Here is a 19,530-nt window from a genome sequence, read left to right as displayed (position 1 = left end):
GTTCCTTAACATGGTTATCCATGAATGATATGGCAATCATCAACGAACAGAACTAACAGAAGATAATATAGTCTTAAGAATAAAAAAATATCTCTTTGTTTAAGGTAGTTTTTTTCAAATTTGGCAACTTGAAGATGCACGAATTTCAATTCCTAGAATACCAAATACCAACATGCTGACTAGGGAAATTTTGGGATTTGAAGTCCACACATCTTCAAGTTTGCTAAGTAGGAAGAAATAATGGTTTAAGGAATGGTTCCTAAAAGTCTGGAACTTGCCTTGGCATAGAATAGAATGTAATGTAATGGAAGTAATGGGAATGGAATAGAAGGGAAGGGACCTTGGTCTTCTAGTCCAGCTCCCAATTGAAGCAGGATACCCCATCTCAAACAAATTTCTTAAAAAACTCCCGTGATGAAGCCCCCCACAAGTTGTTAAGCTTCATATTTACAACACAACAGGAACCTATTCAAAACAAGTGATCCCAACACAGGTTTGGCAAATCTGCACCGGCCAGTCTGGTACAGTGGTTAAGGCCTCTGGTTAAACCCAGGAGACAATGAGAGTCAGTCCCTTTCAGACCCTCAGAAATCAGATATGGCAAAAACAGCTCCAAAAATCTTCCTAAAAAAAAAAAGCTGGGGCTGGTTCAGACAGGCACCAGGAACCATCCCTGCCCCTGAAGGTGCGCACGTGTGCAAACACACAGGTGTCCAGTGGTTGCTCCCATTCCTCCGCCTGGGGTGAATAAAAAAGGCAGGACTTCAGCTTCCATCATCTTCCTCGGCCTATGCCTGGAGTCTTCAAACTTAGCAGCTTTAAGACTTGTGGACTTCAACTCCCAGAATTCCCCAGCCAGCTTGCTGGCTGGGGAATTCTGAGAGTTGAAGTCCACAAGTCTTAAAGTTGCTAACTTTGAAGGCCCCTTGGCCTATATACGACCCAAAGATAAAAGGACAAGAAAGCTCCTCCCACTGTCGGGACTCCCCCCCTCCCCCCCCAAAAAGCGGCCCTCCTCCGGAGGGAGAGCAGAGGAGAAGCCCGGTTTTCCCCGGCCTTTTGTGAGCTCAGCTCCGCCCAGAGGCGGCCCCGTCCTGCCGCCTCTGCCCTTCAACTCACGGTGGGCCGCGGTCGCAAAGCAAGCGCGGCCGGCCCTTTGAAAGCAGCGAAGCCAGACCATGATAGGGGCCGCGGGCCGGCACGTGGTGTGCGCCATGTCTGGCGGGGTGGACAGCGCCGTGGCGGCTTTGCTGCTGAGGCGAAGAGGTGAGGCTTCCCGAGCGGAGAATGCGGGCGAGAGCGGCTGGCCCCGTATTTCACCCCCCCCACCCCCCCGGCCTCCTTTAACTCCCCTCCCTCATCCACCCGAGCTTTCTTTCCCTCAGTAGAACTTCCGTTCCGATCTATGGAGACTACAACTCCCGGCATTCCCCTTGCGAAGGGCCTTTGAGAGGAGAGCGGGAGGGTCGTAGTTAACATCAGTTGGGTGAAGCCTGAGGGAAGGTGTTGCTTTGCGCGGATAAAACGCTCCTTCCACTTGGATTCCTGGGGACTATAGCAATAGCACTTACACCTATATAGGAGAGAATTAAATAGAATAGAACAGAACAGGAAGGGACTTCGGAGGTCTTCTAGTCCAGCCCCCTGCTCAGCCATTTCAAACAAGTGACTGTCCCGTCTCTTCTTTAAAACCCAATTGGTTTGAATCTAGTTTGGTCCTCATCTGAGCTTCCAATTTCTAGTACAGTGTTTCTCAACCTTGGCAACTTGAAGATGTCTGGACTTCAACTCCCAGAATTCCCCAGCCAGCATTCGCTGGCTGGGGAATTCTGGGAGTTGAAGTCCGGACATCTTCAAGTTGCCAAGGTTGGGAAACACTGTTCTAGTAAGTTTAAAATCCTATAGCCTCTTTTTGATGGGTTAGCTCCATTAAGCCATTTTATAGTGCCTTTTTTTTTTTTGAAGAAGAAGAAGACCAGCATAAAGCCTGTGTCATTTGCATGGCACCAGTTTTCATGAGGGATGAGCTCACTCTGCATTGGCCCACACATCTTAAAGTTGCCAAGGTTGAGAAATTCTGATCTATATCTATCTTACCTTATTCTAGGCTGCATAAACAGAGGGATAGAATCAAGATCACGTGAAGTGTTAATACCACTTTATAATGCCTTGGTAAGGCCACACTTGGAACACTGCATTCAGATTTGGTCGCCACAATGTAGAAAAGATGTGGGGACTCTAGAAAGAGTGCAGAGAAAAGCAACAAAGATGATTAGGGGACTGGAGACTAAAACATATGAAGAACGGTTGCAGGAACTGGGTATGTCTAGTTTAATGAAAAGAAGGACTAGGAGAGACATGATAGCAGTCTTCCAATATCTCAGGGGTTGCCCCAAAGAAGAGGGAGTCAAGCTATTCTCCAAGGCATCTGAAGGCAGGACAAGAAGCAATGGGTGGAAACTAATCAAGGAGCGAAGCAACTTAGAACTGAGGAGAAATTTCCTGACAGTTAGAACAATTAATCAGTGGAACAGAATTTGCCTCCAGAAGTTGTGAACGATCCAACACTGGAAGTCTTTGAGAAGATGTTGGATAGCCATATGTCTGAAGTGGTGTAGGGTTTCCTGCCTAAGCAGAGGGTTGGACTAGAAGACCTCCAATGTCCCTTCCCACTCTGTTATTCTAATCTAAAAATATACCGTTTCACGGTGGATTTACAGTCCTCTAAACGGTTTACCGCATCGGCATATTCCCCCCCCCCCACAACAATCTTGAGTCCTCCTTTCATGAACATAGCTGCACTTAATAACAATTGAACAGAGAGCACATCACAAAAGTCTCACTTTGGGATTCAGAGGTTTATTAGAATTTATAGCATAGCAAGCATAAAGCCTTTGCTGTAGGCACTTGCATTACATTGCATAACACTTTTCCCACAGCCTCAGCCGCTCTCATTTCGGCATATAGGGAACTACGGTGTCTATACCAGCTACTGTTTCATCAGATGAACATGCACATATGCTGATTACAAATTTTGAATCAGGCAATTTATGTCACTATTGAACCCATCTCAGTCCCCCCTGCCCCCCAACTTTACTGCGCTTGAAGAAGGTACCCATTAATTTTCTCCTCACACCGACCTCGGAAAGATAGAAAGCTGAGTCAACCTTGAGCCTGCTGAGATTCGAACTGCCAAGTTGCAGGCAGCCGGCAGACAAGGTGGTCTTTGACTTACAACCACAATCCAGCCCAAATTATCTGTTGCTCAGTGAGATATTTATTAACTGAGTTTTGCCCCATTTTACTACCTTTCTTGCCACAATTGTTAAGTTAATCGCTGCAGTTAAGTTAATAGCATGGTTGTTAAGTGAATCGGGCTTCCCTGTTGACTTTGCTTATCAAAAGGCCATAAAAGGGGATCACATAACCCCCAGGACCCTGGAACTGGCATAAATATCAGTTGCCAAGCATCCTAAATTTGATCACGTGACTATGGGCGATGCCACAATGTTTGTAAAAGTGAAAAACGATCATAGCTCACTTCTTTCATTGCCGTTGTAACTTTGAAAGGTCACTAAATGAACTGTTGTAAGTCGAGAACTACCTGTATTCAAAATGCTTTGTCCTTGCCTTCTTTCAAAGAACATTTTAAAGCTTCTTGGCTCTTCCTGCAACCCTGGGCTCTCATAGTGGTCTTCCATCCAAACATTTAGTCTGTCTTGAGTCTGCTTAGTTTTTGCAGATCCTTCAAGCTCATCTAAGACCTCCATATAGCTTGTCATCCATTAAATTATGCCCAATTCTTTCAGATTGACTTGCTCATTGGCATTCAGTGGGCACAACCTGGGTCCTAGATCAATCTTGGCAACTTTAAGATGTGTGTACTTTAATCCCCAGAATTCCCCCCAGCATATTGGCTGAGGAATTCTGGGAGGTGAAATCCACACATCTTAAAAAGTGTCCAGTTTGAAACACAGTGCTTATAAACCAATCTTTTTTTTCTGAGCTCATTCTATCTCTGGGGTTGCTGTTGTAAGAAAAAAAAATGGAGAAAGGATTTGTTTATAGAGGAAAGTCAGATATATAGGAAATACAAAAATACAAATATAATATGTTTTTCTGTTATATTTTTCTGTGTTTCATATGTGTGCCAGTAGGTGTATACAATACTCCCAAATATATATACTTCAGTTTGCAATTTTAAATCTATCTTCATTTGGCTTTGGAAATAATTTTCTCCAGGGAATTCTGAAAAAGTTGTGGTTATGTGAATTTTGTTTACACTAATGGCATAGGTGTATGTTTTTAAGTGAGCATCCTTTCTCTGTTATTCTTTAAGTAAACACTTATTTTTTTTAAAAAAATGATTAAAATGATTTTACATGAATGAATCTATAAATATTTCCAGCGTAGGGTATCGTTTTTGGAATCAAATTCACACACAAAGTGCTGCTAAACATGCAGCTATTTCTGGCATTTATTATGTTTACTTTCAAATGTGTAAATAAAATTTAGCTATTCTATGTAACATAATCCTGGGAAAAGATACTTTTGGTTTAAAAGAGTTGCTGATAGATATTGAGTGAGACCCACACACAGACTTTGACGGATCTTTTTGCTAAGCTCTTATTTAATTCTTTATTTTATATTTTAATGATAGCAATGACAATAGCACTTAGACGTATATACCGCTTCACAGTGCTTTACAGCCTTCTCTAAGCAGTCTCTATATTTTAATGATGAAACTAAACATGAGCTAATTCAATGCTTTTATGAGCAATCGATGACCAGAGATAACTATTCAGTCCATTATTGCCTATATATTTTGATACATCTAGATAGAATGAAGATTTTCTACTTGTCATGTCCACAATTTACTATTCTGGTAATAGTATATTTTATAATAGCACAGTAACAATTATCCAAAACTGGATAAAGTGTAGCAGATATAAGTTTTTGCCATAGATGATTCAAAAACTTTAACAGTGAAAGATTGAACATTATTTGTGGGGATATCTAGAGTATGTTAATTTTTCTTATGCGGTCTTGCCACTTATACTTTCTCATTTCTTACTTTCCCCATCTGAGCAGGATATGATGTGACTGGGGTGTTCATGAACAACTGGGACTTGGTGGATGAAAAGGGAATTTGTCAAGGCAATCAAGATTGTGAAGATGCTTATAAAGTGTGTCAGATACTCAATATTCCATTTCGCCAAGTTTCCTATGTTAAAGAATATTGGAATGAAGTATTCAGGTAAGAGAATTTTCATAAATCTTTTGCTGAAAGAAAGCTTTGTGTGACTGGGAAGATTAATAAGAGAAGCAGAGGCTTCCTATGTAGGCTTTGCAAGCTTCCTTGCCTAGTTCTTGTCTCCTCTTCTGGTCTTTATAATCTAGCAAAGCATCAATGCTCTATGCTTTGGTTATGAAAGGGTATATTAAAAATTTTGGAACATTCTGAAGTCTAATAAAACTTATTTGCCTCTGGAAGCAAAAACAATCCACCATGAAGCCGAAAGAAGCTTATTTGAAGAGCCACCAATGATAAACTAAAGATATAGACATTCTTGGGTTGAATTTAACTTCTCATGACTACAATGCAGGCACCTGGCTTTCTTGGGATAATATGGAAGTAATTCACCATTTCCTATTTATTATATACGGGTAGTCCTTGACTTACAATCATTCGTTTAGTAACTGTTTGAAGTTACAACAGCATTGAAAAGAATTACTTACAGCCTTATTGATGCAATAATTTTATAATCCACATTTAGTAGTGAAATAGGTCTAGTTTTTTACTTGTTGTAGATCTGACTCTTCTTGTGATATAAGCGTTATATATGCCTCCGTCTATGTTTCTGGTATCTTTGCCTCCCTTAATAAGTCATTAAATAGTTCCAACATTATATTGCTTAATACTCCTTGTAGTGTTTGTTCTGCCGGTAATCCATTTGGTCCTGGTGTTTTCCCATTCTTTTGCCTTTTGATGCCTTCTATTACCTCCATCATTGTAATTCTTTCTTCTAGTGCCTTCTTAAATTTTTCTGGGATTTTAATTATTCTAGTTTTCTCTAAGAATTGTCTTATTTTCCTTTCTGGTACCCTCTCATGTTGAGAGAGTTTGTTGTAGTAGTTCTCAATTATTTTTTTCTTTTCTCCATTTGAATGATGTAGATTCCCTTCTTCATCCACCAAATGGCTTATCAGCTTTTTTTTTTCTTTCCTTTTTCAGTCTGTAAGCCAGCCAACGTCCTGGTTTATTTGCTTTTTCAAAAAAAAGTTTTGTTTTGCCGATTTTATTTTGTTTGCCAAATCTGCACTTTCTATCAGGTTCAGTTTACGTTTTTTGCAGTTCCAACATATTTTTGACTGTTGCAGCATCTGCTTGGTCACATGATTAAAATTTGGGCTCGTGGCAACTGCATATGTTTATGATGGTTGCAGCATCCCAAGGTCATTTGAAAATCACTACTATAAGCCAATCCTTTTTTCCGCCATGTCATTTTTAATTGATTAAAATAAGGAGCCTAATTATAAACTGAAACAATTTCAGTAAAATCTGGTGAGGGCAAAGCGATTTGTCTATTCTGATCAGCTTATTCTGATTAATTTGATATGGTTCAGATGTTTAGCTGTATATAAAGTAATTGGGGTTCTTGATGGAGCAGTAAACATGCCTCTGCATTTCCAAAAACTCATAATGATTGTAGTGTTTTTTCTCCCTTACCTACAGCTATCTTTTAAATGAATATGAAGTTGGACGGACACCTAATCCTGATATTATATGTAATAAAAACATCAAATTCAATTATTTCCTACACTATGCTATGAATAACATTGGTAAGTTCTATTTTCAGTGGTGTTTTCCTTTCTGAAAAACGAAGCTCTGGAATAAATCTGAAAATCAGTCCCAATTTGCATACAATCTTTTTACAACCTATCAAGATCTGGCTTTTCAGATCAATCTGTGACTTAATTGAAGGCTCAGTTTTGCACTTTCGTATTCAGAGAAAGCATTAGTGAATTCAGTGAAGTTTCCTCCTGAGCAAAGTGGTATAGTATAATATCATAAAAAACAAAAGTCGTGAAATATATTAAAAGTATTGCTAAAATAAAAGCATCTAATTTCTCTTTATTTTTTCAAAACTATGCCAGGAGCTGATGCAATAGCAACTGGGCACTATGCAAGGACCTCCCTGGAAGATAATGAAGTTTTTCAGCAAAAATATCAACAAAAACCACGAGGACTATTCAGAAATAGATTTGAAATAAGAAACGGTAAGTGTTCCACTGTTTAAATCCAGATTAGATACATAGCATCACTTCTCAGTCATCCAGGTCATGATTGTCCCAAAGATGCTTTTTCAGAAGGCAACTGGACTTCCTTGTTTTTCTTTGAAGACATTCACTTCACATACAAGAAGGTTCAAACAGATTTCCAGAAAAATTGCAGATTACAGGAATCATTTACACTTCAGCTTGAAATTCAGACAACACAGACTCATCTCCAACAGCCTGTGCCTGTCTTCAATGAAGAGAGACAGGACAGAAAACATCCTTCAGCCAAGAAGGCTCCGCACCCATTTGTACTACTCAGGTGATCCTGAGGACACAGATAAACCTCCAAGTGTCCTCAATGACTCTCTAGAAAAATGCAAAATGACCAGCTGCCTGAAAGGAATATAAATCCTTCCATTCTCCACCATCCAGTCAGAGATGAAGCAGCTTCTTGGATGAGAAGCAAAATGTCTTCAAAGAAAAACAAGAAAGTCCAGTTGCTTCTTGAAAAAGCACCTCTAGCATCAATTAGTATAATGAAATAAATTGTTATTAGTAGGCACCTTGTCTGCAAAAGTCTTAGAATACAGATTAAAACTGGAAAACAAGATGAAGAAAAAAGGTAATTTTTGTAGAAAGAAAATGGCTAAAAAATCTGCTGCATTGGATTTAAAGTAGTATATCATATATCGTATTGATCATATATCAAAGTATCATATCACATTATATATCATCATCTTCAAAATCAAAGATACCATATCATAATCAAGAGCCCCTTTTGTTATTTGTTACTTTGGCTTTCTTGGCATATAGTATTAATTACATAGTATGTTGGCTTGTTTTATTGTTTTCAGCCTTGTTACATTTTTCTGTGATTTAAAGAATCGAACCAAATTTTCTTCTTGCAGCTGTCAAACTTCTTCAGGGAGCGGATCACAATAAAGACCAAACATTCTTCCTCAGCCAGATTCCTCAAGAAGCTTTGCAGAAAACCATTTTTCCTCTTGGAGATTTAACAAAAGACTTTGTGAAGAAGATAGCTGCAGAGCATCAGCTTTATCATGTGTTGAAAAAAAAAGAGGCATGGTAACATTTCCTACTCAAAGGACATTATAAAGGGGGGGGAAACAATCATTATAACTTAGAGCAGTGTTTCTTGAACTTGCACATTCGTTTCCCTCTTCATACTTCATAGTGTCCCACTGAAGCCTGGTTCATATGTGGAAGAGCTACTCTTCCATTAAGATGTGTGGATTACAACAAAAATTCCCCAGCCAACAATTGCCAAGTTTGAAAAAAAAAAAACATTAGTTTAGATGCCTTTGCAATCTGGAAAAATGACCAAAAGCTGTTCTTTTGATGGATCCTGTTTCTGGATAAAATTACCAATTGTGCCATTTTAGTATTTTGATCATTTCTAAGTCAGGAATTAGTTGTTCTATCTTTCATTGCAGTGAAGTAGGATAGTCGTCTGTTGAACACATATTTTTGTATTTCAACATTTCCTATTGTTTAATTTTCCTCTAAAGTTCACTATATTTTCTTTAAGATTATTTTTTTGCGTCTAACATGTTTCTAGCTAGGTAGATCTAATAGGTGAGAATAGATAGATATAAAGTGCCATTATTTGAACTTTCAAAATACCTAAAGGGTGACCATCAATTGTGTTTTATTTTAGAGCATGGGCCTCTGTTTTGTTGGTAAAAGGGATTTTTCAGAGTTCCTTCTTGAGGTGAGAAATTGCTGATTCACAATTTTTATGAACACGTGTACATTTTATTTTATTATTACTTTCAACATGTATGACTTTTAAATGGGATTTAAATTGAGAGGATGTATTTCCCCCTTGTAGTATCTGCAACCACGTCCAGGAAATTTTGTCTCCATTGAAGATGGCAAAGTTCTTGGAACACACAAAGGTGAGCAAATGTTTATTTTATTCAATTCCTATTAAATATCGTGAAATATAAATAACTCTACATTACCCCTTCCCACCCCCCTGAATCTGGCAACATAAAACTCAGTAAATCTTTAGTTTTCCCCAAACTGTCTCATCACCATGAGCCATGATGGCTCAGAGGTTAGAGTGCAGTACTGCAGGCTACTTCTGCGGATTACCGGCTGCCAGCAGTTTGGCAGTTCAATTCTCACCAGGCTCAAGGTTGACTCAGCCTTCCATCCTTCCGAGGTGGGTAAAATGAAGACCCAGATTGTTGGGGGCAATAGGCTGTTTCTGTAAACCACTGTAACTGTAAAGCACTGCCAAGCGGTATATAAGTCTAAGTGCTATTGCTATTGCTATTGCTATCTGGCAATGGATTTGAATGAACTCAGAGCCTCAAGCCCCTACAATATCCTCTTATTAAAAACATCTGTCACAAAAGCTTCAAATTAGGTGGCAAGTTATTAAACATTTGGTTACTGTTTTTATTAGGTGATACTGTGTAAGGAAGAGGGATTTTATAAAGTGAACAAAATGTAGATCCTTTAATCTCCTTAAAAATAAACAGTCAAGCAGGCTAAGCATAAACATACTTAAGAAAGGAATCTATTAATGCTGAAAATTAGACCAGATTTGTAAGGGGAGAGTAATGTTTTTTCGGGGGGCGGGGGGGGGAGTAATAATTACTAGGCTTGGCCTGCGAAGTTCTGGGGGGCGGGTGGTTTCCATATGAAAAGGGATTCCATAGGATGACATTGCCTGGAATTTTGACAAGTCCAAGTGGGAGAGGAAATGGCTTAAATTAAGCCTTGACATTAGGGAGAAGAAGTTATGTGGTTTCTTTGACATCTGACATCTTATTTGATTGCAGATCTTTTGAGAGAGCAGGGGAGGAGGAAAGGAAGGAAGGAAAGGAAAGGAAAGGAAAGGAAAGATCGGTTTCAGAGGCAATGCATTTCAATAGAACTTCCAAGGCTCCTTTTTGTAGACAACTTTCCAGAACAATGATTTTAGCTATTCAGTTATATTATTTGAATTACTATTTGTTATTATCACTATTATTATTGATGGCTAATAAGTTGCTGTTGAAAAAATAAATTGAATAAATTGAAAGGCTGTGACTGCTGCCTAGGAGCATTTCAGAAAACCTGCCAGAGATATATTGCTGACGATTGTATTACAAATGGAGCAGTTTATAAATCCAATCGATCAGCATTCACATTCTTGTGTTTGTGTAATGACCAAACCCTAACCTGTTAATATATATTATTTTAAACACATCTGGCTGCAGTTTTACACTGGGGGTAATCTGTTGGCTAATTATGTTCAGAACTCATTCTCATGTTCAGAAATTTCTGTTACATCTTTTACTAAAATGACCTTAATTTAACTTTGCCCAACCAAAGGCTTTGTGGATTGTTGACTTCCAGCACCATTGGGGGCCTACCCACTTAAGGAAAGTTGTGTGCCCTTCATTTGGATGCTTATTGCGAGAGTTAAAAGTACTTTGAGCTACCATTACTTCTTGCTAGCGTTATTAGAACTTGGAAGTTAGTCACATTGGAATTGGTTTAGAGATGGGATATTGGTTAGGATGAGGCTATTACACTGATTCTTAAGCAAAATTTCAACCATACATTCTGTTTTTTAAGGAAATTAATCTATATAAACTCTTGGCAGATTATTTTAATCTGTAATATGTGTTTGCTGGTATCATGAATAGACCTATTTTTTCCCGATGAAATACAGAAAATCGTGATGTAGTTATAGTATTTTCACAGAGTAAGCTTATATCTGATACCTGCTAATTTGCTGTTTCCTTTTTTTGTGCTTTTGTTAATAGTAATAGAACTTAGACTTATATACTATTTTACAGTGCTTTACAGCTCTCTCTAAGCAGTTTACAGAGTCAGCATATTGCCCCCAACGGTCATTTTACCCACCTTGGAAAGATGGAAGGATGATAATCAATACTGCTCCAGAGTTGTAGGTACTAGCTTGTAATTGATCTTATTCAGCTTGTTGCTCTGTGCATGTTCAAGATATAAATCTCATTCCAAGCCAGCTTGGATGATAAGAGTTAGAATCATGGACCAGAGGGAAGAGAGTAAGGGACTATATACTTGTTGCAACAACACAATCAAAGACCTGCTCCTTTGTCGGGATGTTGGTTAGGGTGAGACTGTTAAGCATAATGAGTTTAAATGCCAATCGTACATTCAGTAGTTATGTGTTTCCTTTCTGCATTTTGCCTCCTGACTAAACAGCGAGTATTCATAGTCTTTTCTCTCCCCTTGGTTTTCCACATATCTGTGGGTTATATTTTAAAATATGTGTTTTGCTTTTCTTAGGTTGCTTCTTATATACGTTTGGCCAGAGAGCTAAGCTAAGAAACTGCAGTAATGCATGGTTTGTTGTAGATAAAAACATATCCTCTGGGGATGTTTTTGTGGTAAGTTTGCTTGCATTTGTACCGTTTGTGATAGCCGCCTAAAAGAATGTGCTTATTACTGGCCCAAGATTCTTGGCTTTTGCAAACAAAAGAAAAACCAAAGCTGTTAAGTCAACCGGGTGTCGAGACGTTTCATTACATCCTGTTCAAACGAGATTTTGATCAACAGAAAATTGAAAAGGATGTTGGCACGAAGTATGCAATAAATGCCAAGCAATGAAAGAAGCGATTAGACGGTTGAGCTTCACCTTAAAACAAGCATGCCTTCATCCTAAGTGTTTCATCTTTAAGTCAACCATCATCCTGATGCCATAGTTCTATTGTTAGTGATGGCCACTGTCGCAGGCTGGAAGGGCTGACTTGTACAGTGCATCCTTAGATTCCTGCTTCTCTCTCCCTTATCAAAGGGAAATGGATGCACATTTGTGTGGGTGGAAGCTGCTGTGAGATTTTGATTCCTGAATCAACGGTCACACAATGTGACATCAGCACTGGGAGAGGCTGAACAAGCAGCAGAACTTTGATGGACATGCTGAAGCTGTCCACTTGCTCCCTCTTATTTCCCTTTTTCCATGGATAGTGTATGGATACACATGTAATTCTCATGTAGCAACTTTGCAATTACACCAGTCATGAAAAAGTAACTTTATGTCCAATTCTTTTGTTGCATTGTAAGGCAAAGAAAGGTTTGTAAGGCAAAAAAAGGTTGAAGTAAGATAGTAAGTGCAGTTGTGCATCGCTTAGTAACTCCTGTTACTAACTGAAGTCGCTAAATGAGGACTGCCTATACTTAATATGCTCCTTTAAGCCTGGATAAAATCCCTAAATTTATATGGGGAGCAGTGGCTCCACTCTTGTAGCAGTGCTTTTGTTCTTACCTGGCCCTTTAAAGTATGACAGTTTGGAGATATAGCATTTAGTTAAGATTAATACCTACCTATGCAAAAACATAATTTCTTGTTCATATTGCCTCTGTAGCTTTAGCAATGTATAGGCTAATTACAGTTAAAACAAACCATGGTTACATTTTAGGACCAACACTTTCCTGCTTTGTGCAGGAAACAAAACATTCCATAACAATTATATAGTGCAATGTTTCGTGATCTTGGCAACTTTGGACTTCAATTTCCAGAATTGTGTGAATTGAAGTCCATGTGTCATAAAGTTGCTAAGATTAAGATACATTGATCTGGTTTAATAGTAGAAGCCTGTTGGTTTCAATAAATTACTGTATGACCCATGAGGGCTCAGCACCCTGGAGCCTGTGGTCTCGAATAGCTATTGGAGACCCCTGCGATCACATTACCAGCATCCAACAACATGGCTGTTGAAAACTAGCAGATTATTTCCCTCATTTTGGAAGGCAGAGCCCATAAATGTCTAATATAAAAGGCTTCAGAGAGCTTTAAGATAATTCAAATAAAGAGAGAGAAAAATAGAAATCCTGGCCAGCTGGTTCTATATGGTATATAGCCTACTGTACTGTAGGTTATGGTTAGCATTGCCTTTTGGAAAATGTTAAATAATATTAAATTTGCCCACCCCAGTGTTCCATCAAACCAGCCTGTGATATTTTCTATGGTCTCCCTTCATAAAACAAATAAAATGTCTTCCCAGACAGTTGAAAACGAACCCAGTGAAGCATTATATGAATGCAATAAAACATTGCATTAATCATCCCTGTGATAGAAAGAGGACCTCACGATTTGAGTTTTTACCCCCTCTCAAAGCAGAAGTCTTACTTTGCCTTCCAATTTAACTTTGATTTTTTTTTCTTTTACTTGTTGCTAATTGTATCTATGTATAGTGGTGAGATGCTGAGTTGTAAAGATACAATTTTTTTGTATCTTTCCTAAGGCGCCCTCCAGGGATCACCCTGCGCTGTATAGAGACCTTTTACGGACAAGCAGAGTTCATTGGATTGCTGAGGAACCCCCTGCAGAACTCATTCAGAACAAAATGATGGAGTGCAATTTCCGCTTCCTACACTTGATGGCGCTAGGTGATTAGACTTTGTTAATAGAAACATGTGGTGGCACACATGGCCCAGAGAGTGCATTGATAGAAGGATATGTTTATAGAAGAAAACATTATTTGCTCAGATGAGAGTACAGTTTTTGAGGTTTTAATTTCTGATTTTACTTTTACAGGTTTGTAAAGGGTATTTTTAAAAAAATTGAATTCTGTGTTTTATTTTGATGGTTTGATTGTTTAATTATGTGAGCCAGGCTAAGTCAAATCAAATCCATAAAAGTCAATCGCTTAACAGTTTTTTTTTTTGTTTAATTCGTAGTACCTTGTACATTAACCCTAAATCAAGATGGATCAGTATGGTTGACTCTGGCTAAGCCAATAAGGGATCTTACAGCAGGGCAGGTATGTGCTGAGCCTTCTTCTCTGTGATTATCTTAAATTTTCTAATCATCCCAGGACATAAATACACTCAGTTGCACTTTTGAACAGTTAGGTTGAATAGCAAAGTATGGAACAGATTTTGCCTATGCACTGTATAAATCAGGGGTCGGCAACCTTAAACACTCAAAGAGCCTTTTGGATCCCTTTCCCTCAGAAAAGAAAAGACCGGGAACCACAAAATCTACCCGGAGTCGAAAAGCTTAATCAATCGCGTGCCAGCGGGTGTCGTACATAGGCGGTTATGACACATATTTTGAGCAACGGGGAGCGGCAACAGAGAAATGAAAGAGCCACATGTGGCTCTAGAGCTGTGGTTTGCTGACCCCTGGTATAACTGGACGAAATAAGCAGTTCATACATATTATTGGTTGATTTATTAAACAATTACATATGAGTGAATAGAAAATCTCAGTGAGGAATCTTGGTTCTATCCATTGCTATTGCTGAATGCTTGAACATGATCCAACATGGCTGGCGTGATTCATTATAATTTTCCCTTGGGTTTGTTTGATTCTCAGCACTGAGGAGAAGGTTTTGTAAACATCTGTACTGCATTTGTCTGCTAGCGATAGTAATAATAAGGGGGAAATTAAGCTTTATTTGAAGCCCATAGGCATTTACTTGCAAGGAGGCCTCATTTATTCTCCAAGAAAAACATTGTTAGTAATATTGAATAGAATACATTCTTATATGCAGAAGATATCAGATATGATGTGTGCATCTCAGCAAAGGTGTGGGGGGAAGGCAAGTCTGCTCTGTCTGCATTTATCCTGGATAAGATGGTTCACTTTTTTTTCCTGGTGAAGATGGTTCAGTAGTCTAATCTTCAGTTAGAACAGTTTCTCAATCTCAGCAATTGGAAGATAGGTGGACTTCAACTCCCAAAATTCCCCAACCAGCTGAAGCTGGCTGGAAAAATTCTGGGACTTGTAAATCCACCCATCTTCTGAAGTTGCTCAAGAAACACTGATAAAGCTATTTGAGAATTTTGTTGCCTTCTCACCACAATTAACACAGCAAAAAAAGCAACTGTAATGGAAGGAGGAGAAGGATAGCTTTCATAATTAGCAAAAAACATTCAGAGGACTTGTTAAGCTGCAGGCTTTATCAAGTCCTGTCATGCAAGTTGACGTTGTGGAATAGATTCTGTAAATCACCAAGAGTCAGTGAAAAAGAGTAGGATGTAAGAGCTCTACCCAGCTTGTCCAAAAATCCTCAGCATTAATAACTATCTGAATCACGATGGCTTAAAACTGAGAAATTTCAAATTGTGCATATTTTGAACAAAGGAAATAATGCAGTTGGAAAAAGGGAGAGGCTCCGTTGAATTCCTTAATTCAGAACATTTGTTCTAAGATGTGCGAATATAAGCTGTTGTAATTCACTATTGATAGGTTTGCTAGATTGTTATAATTAACTCAATGTTTCAGACTTCATTGGGAAGCGCTCCTTACCATGTGAACTGGAAAAACAAAATCTGTTTGAATGCAAGAATTAGCCTATCATTATTTACTTAGATGCTAATTTTTATCAGTTCAATTTACACTGCTAAGAAAGATCACCTAATCATTATGGCAAGAATTATACTAGCAATGAATTCACTCTCACATTCTCTACATCATATTGGATGTTTAAAAGCTAAGTAGTCAGAGGACCCCCTTCTTCTCAATACACAGCCTCACGCTTCATACAATACAATTTGTCACTCTTCTGTCTTCCAGTTTGCTGTTTTCTACAAGGGAGACGAATGCCTAGGCAGTGGCATGATTCTGAGACTTGGGCCTTCGGTCTTTACTTTGCAACAAGGCAAGAACAGGGAGACCACTGGTGTGAACCTACCAACTGACGAAGTCACAGTCCACCCGACCAAATGATTTCTTGCTTTTTTAAAACCAAGCAGAGCTTATTATTTTTTTAAATGGTTAGTCAAAAGCCTTGGAATGATCGTCGGATACATGAATGCACATCGGGATGTGTTTGGAATTTCTCTGAAAAAATAAAACAGTTGTGACATATGGAATGACTCTTCTGGGTGAGAAAATGGTTACCTTTCCCCAGCCCTGGGCAGATGTTAAACAGAAGGCGACATCGCTCAAAGAAGTGTGTATAGGATCACAATGTAACATATACAGTTTGAAGAATCCTGTTAAGATTATGTAAGTAAATTTTCTGGAATGTGGAACCATATAATTTATGGCTAAATCTACTGTTGTGTGATCACAATAGACTTCTTTATCCTCTTTCTCAATATTTGCCTTTTGGTTGCCCATCTTGTAAACTTTCAAACCAGAAAGCCATTAGCAAATTGGAAGGCAATGTTACAGCTCAAAGATAAGGTAAGAGAATTATGTGTGTCTCTGTGAATTCTGGGCATATCTAGAGAGCTCTTTTTTTTTTCCTACTTGTTGAAAAATGAATGGGGCTTCTTAAGGAGCTCGTAATGAAATGCCCTAGTATACATTAATTAATTGCAATGCAACTAGGAAAATTTCTTTGCTCTTGAACTAAAGCTGGCAACTTTAGATATTTTCCTTTATCTATTGAAAAAGCTGCTTTGTGTCATCTCTTCAGCTGTATTTGGGTATTCCAGCACCCAACCAAATTAGAATTGTATTGGGGAGTTGACTAGATTAGGATCCACATTTTTCTGCTTCTCTCATCTGTCATTCTCTACAAAGTTAGAGGGCACACATCTCCAGTTACAATCCTGCAATCCTAGAAGCAGATTCCCTATCAGGTTTTCAAGCCTGGGATATGCCTAAACAGCCCCAGAGTTTACTGCATGCCTTCAAATTGTGGAGAGGAGGGATTGAGGCAAGGCTTCTCCTCATTTTCTTTTGTGTCTCTATTGAGGGTGTGGGATAAATAAGACCTTAATAAACTAAATAATAACTTTAAAGGTGGCATTGAAAATCATTGACAAAAATGGCATTTTCCTGTTCTGTAATTTTAATAAAATTATTTTAATGGCAACACAGTATACACTATGTAGGTTTGTGGGAAATGCTAGTCTTCTACATAGCTTACTTATTTTAAAGAGGAAAATCTCCTAGATTCATCTCAAGTCCAAAATTTCTACAGTGTCTTTTTTCCTGTACTTAAAATGAAATAATGTCTCTTTTGGGAAAAAGTGTATTATGAGTCAGATTCATAATTGCCTATTATTTCAGAGTTTTCATTTGGGGGGGGCACAAATTACTGTCAAGTTGATATAACACAAACCCTATCTATGTAATTAAGTTATTAATTCATTCCTTTAGGTTTGAAAGCTTTTGATATGTATTTCAAGTAAACAAAAGCTCCTACTTTGTAAAGTGAAAACGTTTTAGATTTTGGTGATTATTTTACAAATAACTTGAAAGACTCCTAAAAAACACTTCAGTCAATAAGCTTTTAATCATGTTTTATATTTCAACGGGTGAGAGATGTATTTTGGGAGAAGAGGCTATGAGCAATATTGAAGCATCAAGTTGAAACAAGCTGTTCTCCCATGAAGACCAAGGATGGCTTTAGAGCTGCATCATAGCAACCAGAGTTTCTATGGTAACAAAATGATTCAGCCCATATGACAGGTTGTAGCACCTGCAACTATCTTCCTTCCCCCCTTTTTTCTGCCTAGACCAGAAAATGCTGGAACACCTGTAGTATTAATGACTATATTCACCAAGAAAAATCAAAATTGTATTTGTAATAATAACCATATCAAGATGATGTCCATTTTGTCTCTTTCCTTTCACTCTCTGGAAATTCCATATTATTAATGTAAATTTTTGATTGATCTCTGGAGATGAAAAAAATTACTTGGCAGGGAGGAGCCTTACACTCAAGCATGCAATTGTTCCCTTTTGCGTGACAATTTAGTATCATTACTAAATCAAGAGAAATTATTGGAAATGGTAGCAATGGGACCCATCTCCCTTTCACCATTCCTCAGACTGACTCATCCAATTACTTCTATAGGTGGAGGCTCGGGGTACCCACAGGGTTGAAGTCAAGGTGACTGCTAAAAGCCCAATTGAAGAAGCTCTACCTGTTTGTTTTTTTATCTCCATCATGTGCCATCTTAACTTTTTAAACCACACACTGTGGATACCTCTGGTGCTGGCTTTATTGTGGCACTGCCAATCGGAACAGCTACAGTAGCTGCTATTTATTTTAGTATATACAATGAAGTAAGCCTACAGTAAGTAGCTTGTCCAGCATAAATTTCAGAAGAGAACTACAACAAACCTAATGGTTATGGAACACTGAATGAACAAGCTGAAATACACACTCCACTGCACCTACCAAGCCCCAACAGGTGTGTTGATTTCCACGTAGTTCCTTAAGCCAAGGTGAGGTCCTCTGGAAGGTCATTCCATTGGGAGGCCATTAAGTGTAGAGATCAAGGTTATCCGCTCTGTCATGCAGTGTAGACTACCTCCAATGTGGAAATGGGGGTATCCCCTCAGTAGGCATTGTGTAGGGGTGGGTGTATATTACATGTGCCAAGAATCAGCCCCGTGCCATGATCTTGATCCTGAAAATAGGATAACAAGACCTGCTTTCATTTTGTTTAACATAAGATTGCAAACATTTAGGCAAAGTCAGATATTACCTTTTTGTTATCAAGAAGCATATTGGAACTAAGGATAATACTAGCTTTAGTGACAGTAATTAAGAGCAGTTGCAGAACAAAACAATTCAAAGATAGTTATATGATTCTAATCCCCACTTTCCCCTTCTCAGCAAATCCCTTTATAGAATGACACACCCTGCCTTGTGTTTTCTACAAGATATACTTAGAAGTATACTTTTTGTTGCAAAAATTATATAAATATATATGGAATTCAAGATAGTCCAGAGCAAAACCCCTTCATAATGTTTCATGAATCATCATTCATGGAAAATACAGTTTGACTATTATTATTTTATGTAAAATGATCTCATCAAGACTTAACTGAATTATGAGAGTTGCATTGCTGGTTCAGTAATGTTTGTACAGTGGGCCAAAAAAGTATTTAGTCAGCCACCAATTGAGCAAGTTCTCCCACTTAAAAAGATGAGAGAGGCCTGTAATTGACATCATAGGTAGACCTCAACTATGAGAGACAAAATGAGAAAACAAATCCAGACAATCACATTGTCTGATTTGGAAAGAATTTTTTTGCAAATTATGGTGGAAAATAAGTATTTGGTCACCTACAAACAAGCAAGATTTCTGGCTCTCACAGATCTGTAACTTCTTCTTTAAGAGGCTCCTCTGTCCTCCACTCATTACCTGTATTAATGGCACCTGTTTGAACTTGTTAGCAGTATAAAAGACACCTGTCCACAACCTCAAACAGTCACACTCCAAACTCCACTATGGTGAAGACCAAAGAGCTGTCGAAGGACACCAGAAACAAAATTGTAGATCTGCACCAGGCTGGGAAGACTGAATCTGCAATAGGCAAGCAGC

At 38.4% G+C, this 19,530-nt stretch overlaps 1 protein-coding gene across 1 annotated transcript; it reads left to right on the top strand.

The window, feature by feature from the left end:
* The first annotated feature begins 1,001 nt into the window (after nucleotides 1-1,001).
* TRMU (tRNA 5-methylaminomethyl-2-thiouridylate methyltransferase) lies at nucleotides 1,002-17,801 on the top strand. The gene is made up of 11 exons (XM_032221780.1): nucleotides 1,002-1,266; nucleotides 5,092-5,257; nucleotides 6,737-6,843; nucleotides 7,159-7,281; nucleotides 8,190-8,362; nucleotides 8,960-9,013; nucleotides 9,134-9,200; nucleotides 11,575-11,675; nucleotides 13,533-13,677; nucleotides 13,969-14,051; nucleotides 15,812-17,801. Exons 1-11 carry the CDS (start codon nucleotides 1,179-1,181, stop codon nucleotides 15,962-15,964), a joined length of 1,260 nt encoding a protein of 419 aa, XP_032077671.1. The 5' UTR covers nucleotides 1,002-1,178; the 3' UTR covers nucleotides 15,965-17,801.
* Nucleotides 17,802-19,530: the final 1,729 nt, after the last annotated feature.

This window comes from Thamnophis elegans, chromosome 7 (genome assembly GCF_009769535.1).
Source record: "Thamnophis elegans isolate rThaEle1 chromosome 7, rThaEle1.pri, whole genome shotgun sequence".
Lineage (NCBI taxonomy): Eukaryota > Metazoa > Chordata > Lepidosauria > Squamata > Colubridae > Thamnophis > Thamnophis elegans.
Note: the sequence above shows the minus strand (reverse complement) of the source record. Positions and strands in the feature narration are given on the sequence as shown.